Raw genomic sequence first — 16625 nt, 5'->3', positions numbered from 1 at the left:
GGGGGGAAGGGGGGGGGGGGTCACAGAAGGTTTGGGATGGAGTTTCTCTTTAGAAGTCCACGGAATGTATAACAATGTGTGACATAAAGATGTCACTAATAATACTTGTGACCATTTGTACTCTTTGATTGGAAATTGGGATTAAAGATATTTGTGGTTTCAACTTTGAAAGAGCTATTGCTTTCTGTTATCAGTCATTTCAGTCTGTTATGTTGTGATTTATTAAATAGCGAGCCCCATCATTAACCAGCGGCGGCTGACACTACGACCGCCAAGTTAACCCGGGGGCTGGTTAGGCGGCCGGGCCACTTGGCCAATTACAGGCAGCTGGAGACTGGCGGGATACTCACGGTGCACGATCTGCCTGTGGCTTCCATTGGGGGGCCATTGTGTTCCCTCTTTCTTCCTACCTGTCCTGCGTTGGGAGGTGACACCGCGTACGGGATGATTGTGCTTACGGCAGACTGCTCTTTGTATTGCGGCACAGGCAGTTATGAAGTTGTAACGCTCCCGCTGTGCGCTCGCTCATCCCGCAGGCTGCTGTGTTCTGTACGGTAATGTAAGCAAGCAGGGGGCTCTTTGTAAAACTACACACACTCCTGTTGAGTATGAACAGCAAAGTACAGCGGAGTCGTTAAGCCCGGGAACCCGAGTGAAACTGCAAGTGCTACAGAAACACGATGCCAAGTGACTCCATGAATATTTTATTGGCAGTGAAATGTGCCAGCCCGAGATGAGAGACAGAAGGATTTGGGCTGAGACTTGGATCAGTGTTATATGCAATAGAAATAGAAGAATATAAAGCAGAGCAGCCTGCACCAGTACCGCTGTATTCAGCCCCCCCCCCCCCCCCCCCTGCCAGGTTGCTCACTGGTGCCCCCCTTTCTCCCTGGGCGCCTCCTCATTATAACCTAGGTCAGGGATGGGAAACCACTGGCCCTCCAGCTGTTGTTGAACCACACATCCCAGCATGCCCTGCTACAGTTTTAGCATGGCCGAATAGCAAAACTGTTGCAGGGCATGCTGGGATGTATAGTTCAACAGCAGCTGGAGGGCCAACGGTTCCCTGACCTAGGGTGGTGCATTCATCACAATATGATAGAAGAGTCTACTGAAGTGGTCATAGACCCAAAACTGTGATTGGCTTCATGCCGGGCCAATCCCGCCCACATTGCAAAGGTTATCCCGCCCACATTGCAAAGGTTATCCCGCCCACATTGCAAAGGTTATCCCACCCACATTGCAAAGGTTATCCCGCCCACATTGCAAAGGTTATCCCGCCCACATTGCAAAGGTTATCCCGCCCACATTGCACAAGTTATGGAACTTAAAGGAACTGCGAGCTCTGATCTGGGGTAATGAGGTCTGTATGGAAGTGAATGTATAGGATACGTAATGACAGCTGCATTGGAAAATAAAACTTCTATTTGGCAAATGCCTGCAATACATGGAACGCCTGCTCTGCGCCGGAGCATTATTACTGCATGCACCAATCACAGCTGCAGCATGCTAGAGTGATCCTCAGAGGGGACCAATGGTGGGAAGGACTGAAGATCCCTCACAAGGAACATCTGGGGGCTGCACGTCCCTGCATCTCCTGTGCCTGGGCCACCGCACTGGGGAATCTGCGCGGACTGATGAGGAACATTTAGCAGGATTATCTCCAATCAGGGGGACAGGTGCGGCGTGACAGAGCCGGCACTATGACTGATGAGCATCGGGGCGGTGGCCCAGCAACCCCAATAAGCTGCTAATTACGGACAATTTCACAGCAGATTCTGCCTGCCTCCAGAGCAGCCCATCACTCGTCACACACCTGCGGGCACTAAATGGAATTAATGTCTCCCCGTGGCGGCTGCACAATCTCATTCTGTGGAATTATGGGGCTCGTTACTGATGTGGCGGTGGGAGCAGGAAGCAGCGAGGGCGATTTATGAGGGGCCACCTTCAATTCTATTCACTTTAGATTTTATTTCATTTTGAACTTTTCAGAGTGAACGACCCGGCTGCAGGAGGAACCGGCTCCATTACAGAGAGCACGCGTACCGGAGCATTGCCATGTACCCTCTGTCCTACAGCTCTCTCCCTCACACACTGGTTCCCAGACTGACTGCAGGAGGAACCGGCTCCATTACAGAGAGCACGTGTGTACCGGAGAATTGCCATGTACCCTCTGTCCTACAGCTCTCTCCCTCACACACTGGTTCCCAGACTGGCTGCAGGAGGAACCGGCTCCATTACAGAGAGCACGTGTGTACTGGAGCATCGCCATCCACCCTCTGTCCTACAGCTCTCCCCCTCACGCATTGGTTCCCAGACTGGCTGCAGCGGCATCCTGTGGTGCTGTCTTCTCTCCATATTACAGACATTCTCCCACCCAGCTCCTCCCCCCACCCTGCGCTGCTACCTCCCCCCCCTCCCTGAGCTCTGCTTCCTCCTACCCCCCACCCTGCGCTCTGCTTCCTCCTACCCCCCACCCTGCGCTCTGCTTCCTCCTCCCCCCTCCCTGAGCTTTGCTTCCTCCTACCCCCACCCTGCGGCTCTGCTTCCTCCCCCCCCACCCTGTGCTCTGCTACCTCATCCCCCCTCCCTGAGCTCTGCTTCCTCCTACCCCCCCACCCTGCGCTCTGCTTCCCCCCCCCCCCCTTCCCACCCTGGGCTCTGCTTCCCCACCCTGGGCTCTGCTTCCTCCTCCCCCCCACCCTGCACTCTGCTTCCTCCTCCCCCCCACCCTGCACTCTGCTTCCTCCTCCCTGCTCTTCCTATAATTGGTTTCACAGGGGAACTTTTAAATAAAACAACAAACGCTCGCTTCTGAAAAACATAAAACATAAACCTCAGGGATGCGCAGTTAGATATGCAGGTGCGGGAGGCGAAGGCCGAGTATCACAGAACGAGGGTCTGGAGACTGATCATAGCCCTGTTTGGCCCCCGGGTCTCATCACTCTTCCGCCTGGGCTCATCCCTCACAAATATCACGTAGGGACCAGGCTCACCGGGTGCGCAACTCCCAAACGTGGAATATAGTGACCAGTAAGTAGAAATGCTATTAATCAAGCTTGGGAAAATATGGCTGACAGGCAGGTCTGTGGAGTCGGAGTCGAGGAGTCTGAGTCGGAGGCAATTTCGAGTACCTGGAGTCGGGGTCGAAGTCGGCAAACAATGCAACGACTCCGACAATTATAATTAATGACTTCTCTACTGTAAGAATAAAGACCAATGCATGCAGTGCCTCACGTAACCGCAAAACGAACACGTTAAGTGACCGTGAAAAAGCATGCTTTACATGTGCTTCACTATATGGCACGCAACGCACAATTCAGAGCACCAATACTTATAAATCTATTCTCCCTTGTAGTTTACAACTTATTTCCAACGCTCAATAAGGTTTTCAATACCTCGTTGGTAGAAATCACCTGGTGTAGACTCGAAAATTAATTCAACCGAGCTCTCCCACCATACGCACAACATCTTTTTACGTGGATGAAGATCTTGTTTCATGCGCGGGGTCGTTTGTTTACCTTGGCTAAGCCATTCCTTACGCTGGTTCAGATTGATGTACAGGCACCATTTTTCGTCGCCAGTAACGATTCGGTAAAGAAATCGTTCCTTGTGTCCATGAATTGAACGGTGACGAGCAAGCAAACCAGCGGAGATTGTGGCTCGTTGATTTTTGTTGTCGTCACAAAGCATGCGGAACTCATGCTCCAAACTTCTGAACCTTTCCTATTGTTTTTGTTCCCAAAACAACCAAATAATGTGGTTTTTATCTTTGAACTGGTAAAGTTCCTGTTCCTGAGGTTTATGCCTACTGCTACTATCCAGCCATATAATTAATAAAAAAATTAATAAAACTTTGTTTTCATTGTTTGTCCTTTGCTTAAAGTCCAGGCATGTCCAACGTTGGCCCTCCGGATGTTGTGAAACTACACATCCCAGCATGCTTTGCCACAGTTTTGCTATTAGAGAATGCTAAAACTATTGCAAAGCATGCTGGGATGTGTAGTTTCAAAACATCTGGAGGGCCAACGTTGGACATGCCTGGCTTAAACTGTTCAATACAGTAGACTGTTGGCTTCCCAGCCTCTAGTTTCTGTAGTAATAATATGTATGTTGCCTTTCTTTCCTTCAAGGAATGTATCAAATACATTCGCATATTAATACAGAGGAGTCGGAGTCGAGGAGTCGGCATCAGACGTACGAGGAGTCAGAACATTTATCTACCGACTCCACAGCCCTGCTGACAGGGAGGGCATTGTTCAGGACGGAATGTGATGTTCTGTGGCTAGTGTTCGCAGGACACACTGTCACTTTCACCGTGGTGTCCCCTAACTGGCAGCTTCCCAGGTAAGGGCAGAGCCACGTAAGGGCTGAGATGTGGCACTGAGCTAGGATAGGCTTAGGGTGACCACGCCATATATCATCCTGGGGTGGGTATAGGCCAGCATACTGAGCATACCCGGTTCCTGGAGCAATGCCGGCAACGTAACACCACGGGAACCACATATCCTGTCAGAGGCGTGCGCTCTATGTGTACATGTGATAAGTCCTTATATGTTATGACAACCTGGTCAATATAGGGGACACCATACCTTGGTGATTTTGGGGTCTGTGCAGCGGCTTTGGGGGGTGCTGGCGTGCATCCACGTGCTATCGTACATCGGGCAGTTCTGGCGCAGAGTGCATTTCTTCTCAGCCACGCACCAGCCGCACTCGAAGCGTGGATCGGACTTGAGGCACAGCCCGCAGCTCTCCCGGAGGGCCGAGCACTTGTACAGGTGGGCTGCGGGACAAAACAGGCTGTCAATACTTCCTCGCACGGCTCACATTAATTAATTACCGATACGGCCCTGCCAATTAGCAATGAATTACAACAAAGCCATGGCTGAACACGAAACGCAAAGGAGAAAAAAAAAATCAAATAACTCATGAGAGGCCGGAGGCAAAAAGCAGCAGCGCTACCAATCGACCGTTACATGCTGCGCTCACCTTGGATGTTCTGTGGGTTATCAATGACAAAATGTCCGTTCCAGACGACGGAGAGATTCACCGGCAGGTCGCTAATGTCATTTCCCTCATAGGTGTACTGCAAAACAGAAGCAAGATGGTTACTGATCACTTATACATGCAAACAAAATGGCGTCACTGTGGCCAAACTGTGACAGAAATCCCTGTAAAACTGGGTACAAGACCAAGAAAAGGGCCCAAATAGAACTAGGTTTAGGCATCACCCAAATTACCATTGCCCCGTGTACAGTTTCTTGAAATGAAACAAGATTATAACTCATTTTATACCGCATGAGGCTGCAGAGACAGTGGCGGCCATTACAGGCCTCGCCGGCACCTGTCATCCCCTCAGCAGAAGATAAATGGCCGGCTTTATTTACAGCTCCGAAATGGGTTTAAATGGAGACTGGCAGCTAGAAATTAAAATTAGACATTCAGAGAAGACGAAGACGGAAGATAAAAGGCTGAGGGGAGAGTGATGGTTTCGGTACTCTGGCCAGTCTATGCATCTTACTTATAATGCATATTGCATCCTGCTCTCCAGATGCCGCACGTCTTCCCATGCAGATGCGGCCGCGGCTATTACAGATTTCAGGTAAGCCAGGATCGGCGTCTCTACGGCCTCTCACGGCGTGCGGGCGCACACACCGCCTTTTACAAGCGAGCCGCCTGGGGTGGGGGGGTTTAGCGGCTGAAAGCGGAGCACCGTCCTAAGTGAAACTGGCATTTTCAATTTGTACTCTGACATGTCTCATTTGGGAACCCCGGATCTTCAGAATGTATCAGCCTGCAGCTGTCCAGCTACCTAATGTTGAATTCAACACCTCACTCGCCCTCACCCCTCACTCACCCACCCCCCCCCCCCACCCTCTCCACAGCATCACAGGATTCTGTTGATAAAGAGACAGGTAACTCTGCAGAACCGCAGTCCCTGAAGAACCTGCCTGGGAGACGTTGGGTTAATGAGACCTTTTAGCTCTGGTGCCTCAATTCCAATCTATTTCCAATCAGAGTATTTGGAAAGCAAGCGGCAGTCTGGAGAATAGACTTGCTGAGCAGGCAGCATTGAAGAAGCAGTGGAACCCGACTCCTTCTGTTAATATCCCGTTTGAGGGTCTCCTGAGGGCTCCCCCCTTCTCTCCCGCACATTCTTCTGTTACCGTATTGTGTAACACCTTCCGCAGACATTTCCTGGGTGGAACGGTGCTGCCGAGTTTATAGACGGGAGTCGATGGGGCGATTCTGCTAGGCAGCAGGAATAGCTGGAAAGACGTTCCAGAGCAGCAAACGTCACCTACCCTACGTGCACTATATACTCCTGAAATACAGAAACACACACCGGAGACTCACCCAACATAGAACCAACAAACCACAACAGCGACGCTGATGCCGTTAGTCTCAAAAACCTGCAGCCTTTGCTGCGATGGCATCTGCGCGGAGATTCACCTTATCGTTTCCCCAATGGCTTGAACACCCAACGGCAGCGTCTAACAATACTGGGGGGAGCGAATGAGGCATGAAAGCACAGGGAAAATGGCTGTCATTGTAGCAGGCGCTGATGGGCCCGCAGACACGATTCTCATTTAGTGGCGGGGATAAAAACGCAGCTCCTCACTGCCAGACACAATCGCACAGCCTTCCCTGTAATACTAATGGGGCCTACACACATGCCGATTTTGTGCCATTTTCTAAGCGATTTAGCAAGGTCGCTTAGAAACTAAGCATACATCTGTGTGTGTGTGGGGGCTAAACCGATATAGATGCGCGGCCCCGCGCGTCTAAATCGCATTAAGATGAAGAATGAGCATGTCCCATCAATCTAGCAAAATCGTTTAGCAAGCCCTGCATATCGGGCGCCTTTTGTGTGGTGTCTTTTTTTTGTGCTCAAGTGACCACCGATTTTGCTCATCTGGACACTCCCTGAAGCCCTCCTCTCCATTCTGCACATGCTGCTGCTGTCAGACACCACGCGCTGTGAACCCTCCGGAGCTGGTAAGTACTATGCTCTCCACTATGCACCACCAGCGCACTGATCACAGGTGGGGTGGGGTGGTAATGAGAGGGGTCCACTGTGCCACCAATGTAAACTTCATGGGTGAGGGTGTCACGTGATGCGCGCTGCACCCACTGCGCGCTGCCCCCCCAGCGCAAGAATATGGGCACAATGATGTTTGGGGGGATGAGAGGCGCCCACTGTGCCACCAATGTTATAAAATAAAGCATGGGTGAGGGTGTCACGTGATGCGCGCTGCACCCGCTGCGCGCTGCCCCCCCAGCGCAAGAATATGGGCACAATGATGTTTGGGGGGATGAGAGGCGCCCACTGTGCCACCAATGTTATAAAATAAAGCATGGGTGAGGGTGTCACGTGATGCGCGCTGCACCCGCTGCGCGCTGCCCCCCCAGCGCAAGAATATGGGCACAATGATGTTTGGGGGGATGAGAGGCGCCCACTGTGCCACCAATGTTATAAAATAAAGCATGGGTGAGGGTGTCACGTGATGCGCGCTGCACCCGCTGCGCGCTGCCCCCCCAGCGCAAGAATATGGGCACAATGATGTTTGGGGGGATGAGAGGCGCCCACTGTGCCACCAATGTCATAAAATAAAGCATGCTTCTGGTGAGGGTGTCATGTGATGCCCGCTGCCCCCAGCGCAAGTTTGGAGAGGGGTGATAGCACATTGCTAAGCTAGCCATGTGGTTTTTGCTTGCATGCTCTGGGGTGATGGCACATTGCTAAGCTAGCCATGTGGTTTTTGCTTGCATGCTCTGGGGTGTTGGCACATTGTAAAAGCTAGCCATGTGGTGTTTGCTTGCATGCTCTGGGGTGTTGGCACATTGTAAAAGCTAGCCATGTGGTGTTTGCTTGCATGCTCTGGGGTGATGGCACATTGCAAAAGCTAGTCATGTGTTGTTTACTTGCATGTCTATGATGGGGTAAATTGTCTTACCAGACCCCCTAAAAAAACTGAACGTGTGCGCATGCACATGTGGTAGGGACAATAGATTGTAAGCTGACCTAGTTTGGACTGTTTATGTACATAATGGTGGATGCCTATTTGTTAATTATGTATTTACATTTTATACCATATTATTCACACAGAAATGGCAAAACAGAATAGCTCCAAGAAATTCACCACTGGGTTCATCGACATATATCGGGCCCACGAATGCCTGTGGCAAATTACAAGCAAAGACTTTTCAAACAAACAGAAAAGGGATCAGGCCTACAATGCTTTGCTGGCCTATGCTAAAGCCAACAGAAGTGATGCCACCATGGAATGTGTGAAGAAGAAGATAGCGAATTTGAGGACCGTCTTTGTGAAGGAGCACGCAAAAGTGACTGAATCGCAGAGTTCTGGAGCCGGTGCCGATGACGTATACAAGCCAACGTTATGGTACTACGACCAGATGCACTTCCTGCTGGAGAAAGAATCGAAGACGCATGGACAGAATAGCATGGATCCTGTGCCTCCAATTAGGCAAGAGGAGGAGACCCAGGATCTGGTAAGTTTGAACACATATAGATATGCTACATGTCATCATTATTCATGGTCCTAAAGTATTTTATTTTACAGGATGCTACTCCGGAGCTGTTTGCGGAGACGTCCGAGACTACAGCGGCTACAGATCTAGAGTGCGAGGAAGTGGAACCCTCGACCTCTACCCCCCTGCCAACGCCAACGCCACCACCCAGGCAGAGGAAGAAGGCAGCCAAAAGATCTGTAGCCGGCAGCTCAGAGCAATTTTTTCAATTTGCGGAGGCAAGGCTTAATAAGCCTATTGATTCAATTCGGCAATTTTCAAACACGGTAGACTCAGAGATGCGTTCTATGGATGACGACACCCGTCGGAAATTCAAATGCATCGTGTACGACGCAATAATTCGGGCACAGGATAAAAACATTCCTGATGACCTCAAATTAATGCGCGACCCGATGCATTACGCATCTGGCGGACCCTCACCACAGTATCCCTACCACCAACCCTATATTAATCCGGCGGCAAATCCTCCGCAGCTTGCCCCAGCTAACACGACGGGAGCCCCTTCACCCAACCCGCCCACATCAGCCACCACCAGCAGTCTGTCCAGTGGAATGTACTCAGCGTTCTCGAGTACACAAGGACAGGACGATGCTGTTTATTACCCATTATAAATTTCAAAACCAAAAAAATTCCAAATTTTAAAAGTTGAAAAAATTGCTCTTCCATGCGTTTTCGATTCCGTGTAGACTATAATGTCTGCTTGTATACGTCATTAGGCCCTGACTCCAGAATGATGCGTTATCAGTCACTGTTGTGTGTCCTTCACTGAAGACTGTCCTTACCTTTGCTATCTCTTCTTTGCACATTTTGTGAGTCATCACTTCTGTTGGCTCTAGTATACTGTTGTGAGTTTGTTGGCCTGATCCCTTTGTTTGTTTGAAAAGTCTTTGGGCCAGAGGCATTTCTCGGCCTGATATTGTTGATGAACCCAGTGGTGTTCAATTTTATACTTTTATAGTATTTATAAAAAATTATAAAAAACACGGTATGGTGTCATTTCATTTCAAAATGTTATTTATTGTTAATTTTAAGTTCAATTATGTACAGGTATGGTTCCTGTTTGCAACACTTCTCCTGACTTCTCTCCCCTTGAAAAATAATCTTTTTCAAGGGGTGAGGAGTGAAGAGAAAGTACTGCAAACACTCTGGTAAGGTGCTATTATGTACAGGTACTCTTTGCAACACTTCTCCTGACTTCTCTCCCCTTAAAACTCCCCAAGAACTCCCCCAGCCCTTTGAACTGCCCATTTTTATTTAAATGAGTTTTTTTTTCTTTTTCCCATGCTTGAGAAGAACCTGGCATGCTTAAATCGCTAAGCAGAATCGCTGAGGCATATCGTTGACACCTTTTGCACGTTCTAAGCAATATAGATGATTTTGTGCTCAAAGAAAATCTGCTATGCTAAATCTGGCATGCTATATCTCTGGCCAAAATCGGGATGTGTGTAGGCCCTATTATCCTTCAACTTCAGTCCTATGTATCCGAGTGTGGTTCCGGTAAAAGCGCTTTTCCTTGACTTGACCATTTAACTCGTTGATTGCCAAGCTGTCAATACCACTTTGCAGCACCCGAGAGGCTGGCATTCCGTCATTTTACAAAAGTGACAAGCCGTAATTCGGAGATAATGATGCTGTGAATTACTTACAGAGAGATCGGGCAGGCCAGGAGGTCAAAATGAATCCTGAATTGCAGGCTTCCCGCTGCATTGGCTGTGGCAGCAAATGAGATTACATTCCCTCCCAACAAGAACCCAGGGATTGCCCTGCCTGACACATTAACGGAGGCGGATTAACAGACGAACGAGACCAGTTTGCAGAACATCTCATGCTCGTGAGCAGACTGGGAAGCGAGCAGCCTTACAGATGGGGGCTGAATATACAGGCCGAGATCCCATTCTCTCCCGCCCATCCCCAACATCTCCCGTCTGAAAACAGCCATTTCTGAAAAAAGAATCTTACTACAGGTTGAGTATCCCGTATCCGAGTATCCGTTATCCGAATTATTCCGAAAACCATACATTCCAGAAAGTGAATAAAAAATATTTTTTTTGCTAAAAACTCACTGGGGACATATGTAACAGCACTACTGGTGACATGATATGTAACTTGCACTATATATGTGCAAGAAAATGATTGCTTGGCATTCAAATTCAATATCTGAGATATGAAACAAATTTTGTTTCATGTTTTGAAACCTTGTTTTTTGAACAAATAAAATATATTTGTGTGTATTTTATATGGTAATAAAATATATTTGTGTGTATTTTATGTGTTTATACAGCATACATGCAAGATACTTCAAAATACATAATTGAAATATTAAAATATTCCGAAATACGGAATAATCCGTTATCCAAAATTCTCCTGGTCCCGAGCATTTTGGATACGGGATACTCAACCTGTATTTTTTGTTTTATTGGAAAATATTTTAAATAATTGACAATTTGCATCAGCCAGACTGTATTTTACACAGTCATATATAATGCAATCGCACCTAAAGGAAACTTATCATTGACTGTTAAGTCGCGTAACCTGTAAGCCACACCACAGACAGACATTTCCCTATTACCGATCGATAGTAAGCTCACACAAGCAGGGCCCTCTGCCCTTTCTTTTACCTACACAATTATGCATGCTTTACCTTAATATTGACGTGAATATATACATACTGTCTGTACTTGGTTGTCAGATATCACCCTTGTATAGCCCTACAGAACCCGTGCGGAGCCTTATAAAATAGCTAACGCAATGTTTTCCATCTCGCCTCCTACGCTCGCTTCCCCATCTCTTCCGCAGAGTAAAGTAGCCCAGATGTGGACACTACCCAGCAGTGCACAGCCCGGCTGGAGAGCCCCACATCTGCTCCGAGGAGATGACGACATGCTCTGGTGTAAGCAAACAGCCCGGAGCGCGCCCCAGTCACCCGGTTACTCTGTGGGACACATCAGTCTTGTATCCTGGGGCTTATCCTGCAGATGGCTGTCATTAGCAAGTTTCACTTTCAAAGTAGAAAGGATCTGGCCCGCAGAGAGGGAAACCACCACCGCCGCCTTCAAACGGACAATTACAGCCACGAGGAACCATAACAAAATGAATTCCAGATCTTTTAATAGACTGTGTTTAAAGTCAACTACACTGTGTCTGGTACTTACATACTTCTTGTTGGGTACTAATGCTCTGCTGCCATTGGAGATTAGTCTCATACTTATTAGTGTCTATTAATGCTATATACAGTATACATTACACATAATTACCGCACATAAGAGAACACCACGGCTCTGTAATTACACGGAGGGTGGCGTCACAGCCTATACTGGTGACATATATACATTTATCCTCTTACAACCCTCACAAGTTTCCCATCTTATTACAAGATACCGGTGGATAATATCTGGTCTTCTAGCGGCTGTGGAATATTCCAGCGGTATAAATCTATATAAAGCATTACTCATCGTCCCACAGCCGTATCCGGTGCAATTGGTCAACTGTAACCATGTCGACAGCATAGTGTCAACACCTAGAACGACATGGTTCTTTTGCCAGGCATCATGTTGATATACCGAAAGAGGCCAAGGGCTGGTATGACTGAGGCATTGGCACGCACCGCTAAGTCACGCTACGCGTCATGTGCCACATACTGTAAAACCGCTAGATGAATACGGACACAATTGCCCAGAACATTCCTCTGCCCCCTAATACACCATTAAATATTTTATAGAGGATATTGTGCTTACAAACCAATTCCCCGCAGAGTTCCTGGCCTAGCAGCCATTTCTTACAGGAAACCCTTCGCGCCCGCCCGTGCCCCACCTGCATTACTGGTTTAATGTAAAGAAAACACGGTTCAATATTAAAACTCCTCGGAGAGGGATCCATTACCTGGACATACTATTCATAACGGAGGCATTAAGCGAACGTGCAGTAGCGCATGCTCTCGGAATAAAGCACTTAACCACATGGCATTACTGAGGAAATTGGGAGATATACTGTATTGACAGAAACAAATTAAATGCATTGAAAGCATTTGGAGAAGATTCATTAAAATCACAAAGTCAACATTTTGTTCATTGATTTAGATTGTTGAACTGGTAAAGTGGATGCAGACTTATTTTTACCTCAGGAAAGGCAATGGCTCCTTAGCTAGGCCGCCGGTTGCATATCCCTACATGGACATTTTTGATTGGCTGTCACCACCATGCAAGCGAAAGCAAGTTTGTACGCTTCCGCACGGCGCCACTTTTGACTTGCTCAGATGTTAAGTGGCCACTGTTAGACAAGTAAACCTCTGCGGACTACAAATTACCTCATGGCTGCCAACACTGCATGACGAGCGCAAATTGTTCGATTAAAAGGGATTCGGCAGCTTGAACAACGCAATAAATTCCGTTTTGGCAGGGGAAAATAAACACACGCAGTTGTAGGGAATAATGCTTAGTGGCTCATTTGAATAAAAGAAAAAAAAACGAATATATAAAAACTATCAACAAATTAAATACATTATTGTGATTTAGGGGCTGTGTGTCATGTTTACCGGAGATGCCTCCAGAATTAATTTAAGGATTTATCGTCAGTGATGGTATGGGATGCAGATACGTGCCGGTGTGGATTTATGTCCCACACTAACGACAAAATACATTTACCAGAAAATCAGACACCCCTGATGCGGTGGGTAAGGCGGGAAGATAAAATGGCTGCCCTGAGCGGTCAGGAAGCAGGGCAGCAAATATATCTATATTATTATATATGAGACAGGAGGATTTAGAATGGACACATCACATAAATTGTAAGCCCTACGGCCAAGTGGATTGATGCTGCAAAATCCAGATGTTCATTTACGTTTTTCCCAGCCAGGCTGATGTAGCTGAGCATTATGGGTACCAACACCATTATTTCTAGCTGCCAATCAAAGTGATCTATTTGCCGGCTAGGTGGTGCTCACGAGGCTCTATGCTGATTGGCCGGCCAACTGTAAAGAAGCGTTTCACCATGTTCCAAACTAGGCCAGTGCCACCTAAACAATACTCTCCGTATGCTGGACACATTTCTCAATCCCATCTCCATATGCTGGACACAATTCTCAGTCCCCTCTATGTATGGACACAATTCTCAGTCCCCTCTCTGTATGCTGGACAATTCTCAGTCCCCTCTCCATATGCTGGACACAATTCTCAGTCCCCTCTCCATATGCTGGACACAATTCTCAGTCCCCTCTCCATATGCTGGACACAATTCTCAGTCCCCTCTCCGTATGCTGGACGCAATTCTCAGTCCCCTCTCCGTATGCTGGACGCAATGCTCAGTCCCCTCTCCGTATGCTGGACACAATTCTCAGTCCCCTTTCTGTATGCTGGACACAATTCTCAGTCCCCTCTCCGTATGCTGGACGCAATTCTCAGTCCCCTCTCCGTATGCTGGACGCAATTCTCAGTCCCCTCTCCGTATGCTGGACACAATTCTCAGTCCGCCCTCTCTGTATGCTGGACACAATTCTCAGTCCCCTCTCTGTATGCTGGACACAATTCTCAGTCCCCTCTCTGTATGCTGGACACAATTCTCAGTCCCGTCTCCATATGCTGGACACAATGCTCGGTCCCCTCTCTGTATGCTGGACACAATGCTCGGTCCCCTCTCCATATGCCGGACACAATCCACTGTCCCCTCTCCGTATGCTGGACACAATGCTCGGTCCCCTCTCTGTATGCTGGACACAATGCTCGGTCCCCTCTCTGTATGCTGGACACAATGCTCGGTCCCCTCTGTACGCTGGACACTATTCTCAGTCCCCTCTCCATATGCTGGACACAATTCTCAGTCCCCTCTCCATATGCTGGACACAATTCTCAGTCCACTTTCCGTATGCTGGACACAATTTTCAGTCCACTCTCTGTACGCTGGACACAATACTCAGTCCCTTCTCTGTATACTGGATATATTATGCTCAGTCCCCTCTCTGTATGCTGGATACAATTCTCAGTCCCGTCTCCGTATGCTGGATACAATTCTCGATCCCCTCTCTGTATGCTGGACACAATACTCAGTCCCCTCTCCGTATGCTGGACACAATTCTCAGTCCCCTCTCCGTATGCTGGATACAATACTCGCTCCCCTCTCTGTATGCCGGACACAATTCTCAGTCCCTTCTCTGTATACTGGATATATTATGCTCAGTCCCCTCTCTGTATGCTGGACACAATTCTCAGTCCCCTCTCTGTATGCTGGACACAATGCTCGGTCCCCTCTCTGTATGCTGGACACAATGCTCGGTCCCCTCTCTTTATGCTGGACACAATACTCAGTCCCCTCTCTGTACGCTGGACACAATGCTCAGTCCCCTCTCTGTACGCTGGACACAATTCTCAGTCCCCTCTCTGTATGCTGGATACAATACTCAGTCCCCTCTCTGTATACTGGATATATTATGCTCAGTCCCCTCTGTATGCTGGACACAATACTCAGTCCCCTCTGTATGCTGGACACAATACTCAGTCCCCTCTCCGTATGCTGGACACAATCCACAGTCCCCTCTCCGTATGCTGGACACAATTCTCAGTCCCCTCTCCGTATGCTGGACACAATCCACAGTCCCCTCTCTGTATGCTGGACACAATCCACAGTCCCCTCTCTGTATGCTGGACACAATCCACAGTCCCCTCTCTGTATGCTGGACACAATGCTCGGTCCCCTCTCCATATGCCGGACACAATCCACAGTCCCCTCTCCGTATGCTGGACACAATGCTCGGTCCCCTCTCTGTATGCTGGACACAATGCTCGGTCCCCTCTCTGTATGCTGGACACAATGCTCGGTCCCCTCTGTACGCTGGACACAATTCTCAGTCCCCTCTCCATATGTTGGACACAATTCTCAGTCCACTTTCCGTATGCTGGACACAATTCTCAGTCCACTCTCGGTACGCTGGACACAATACTCAGTCCCTTCTCTGTATACTGGATATATTATGCTCAGTCCCCTCTCTGTATGCTGGATACAATTCTCAGTCCTCTCTCCGTATGCTGGACACAATGCTCAGTCTACTCTCCGTATGCTGGATAGAATTCTCGATCCCCTCTCTGTATGCCGGATACAATACTCGCTCCCCTCTCTGTATGCTGGACACAATTCTCAGTCCCTTCTCTGTATACTGGATATATTATGCTCAGTCCCCTCTCTGTATGCTGGACACAATTCACAGTCCCCTCTCTGTATGCTGGACACAATGCTCGGTCCCCTCTCTTTATGCTGGACACAATACTCAGTCCCCTCTCTGTACGCTGGACACAATGCTCAGTCCCCTCTCTGTACGCTGGACACAATTCTCAGTCCCCTCTCTGTATGCTGGATACAATACTCAGTCCCCTCTCTGTATACTGGATATATTATGCTCAGTCCCCTCTGTATGCTGGACACAATCCACAGTCCCCTCTCTGTATGCTGGACACAATCCACAGTCCCCTCTCTGTATGCTGGACACAATTCTCAGTCCCCTCTCCGTATGCTGGACACAATCCACAGTCCCCTCTCTGTATGCTGGACACAATCCGCAGTCCCCTCTCTGTATGCTGGACACAATCCACAGTCCCCTCTCTGTATGCTGGACACATTACTCAGTCCCCTCTCTGTATACTGAATATATTATGCTCAGTCCCCTCTCTGTATGCTGGACACAATCCACAGTTCCCTCTCTGTATGCTGGACACAATGCTCGGTCCCCTCTCTGTACGCTGGACACAATGCTCGGTCCCCTCTCTGTACGCTGGACACAATGCTCAGTCCCCTGTCTGTATACTGGATATATTATGCTCAGTCCCCTCTCTGTATGCTGGACATAATACTCAGTCCCCTCTCTGTACGCTGGACACAATGCTCAGTCCCCTGTCTGTATGCTGGACACAATACTCAGTCCCCTGTCTGTATGCTGGACACAATCCACAGTCCCCTCTCCGTATGCTGGACACAATACTCAGTCCCCTCTCTGTACGCTGGACACAATGCTCAGTCCCCTCTCCGTATGCTGGACACAATTCTCAGTCCCCTCTCCGTATGCTGGACACAATCCACAGTCCCCTCTCCGT

General features: G+C 48.6%; 1 protein-coding gene across 3 annotated transcripts in view; it reads right to left on the bottom strand.

The window, feature by feature from the left end:
* Positions 1–16625, bottom strand: part of PLXNA1 (plexin A1) — a 223188-nt gene that overhangs the window by 39129 nt on the left and 167434 nt on the right. For all 3 annotated transcript variants that reach the window (XM_083155655.1, XM_083155654.1, XM_083155656.1), the window contains exons 11-12: positions 4990–5086; positions 4593–4783 (exon numbers count right to left, since the gene is read on the bottom strand). In XM_083155655.1, the coding sequence (XP_083011781.1) occupies positions 4593–4783; positions 4990–5086 (288 nt within the window). The remainder of the gene's footprint in view (positions 1–4592; positions 4784–4989; positions 5087–16625) is intronic.

This window comes from Crinia signifera, chromosome 8 (assembly GCF_055691185.1).
Source record: "Crinia signifera chromosome 8, ASM5569118v1, whole genome shotgun sequence".
NCBI classification, from domain to species: Eukaryota; Metazoa; Chordata; class Amphibia; order Anura; family Myobatrachidae; genus Crinia; species Crinia signifera.
The sequence above is the reverse complement of the archived record's forward strand: the minus strand, read 5'-3'. Positions and strand labels throughout refer to the sequence as shown.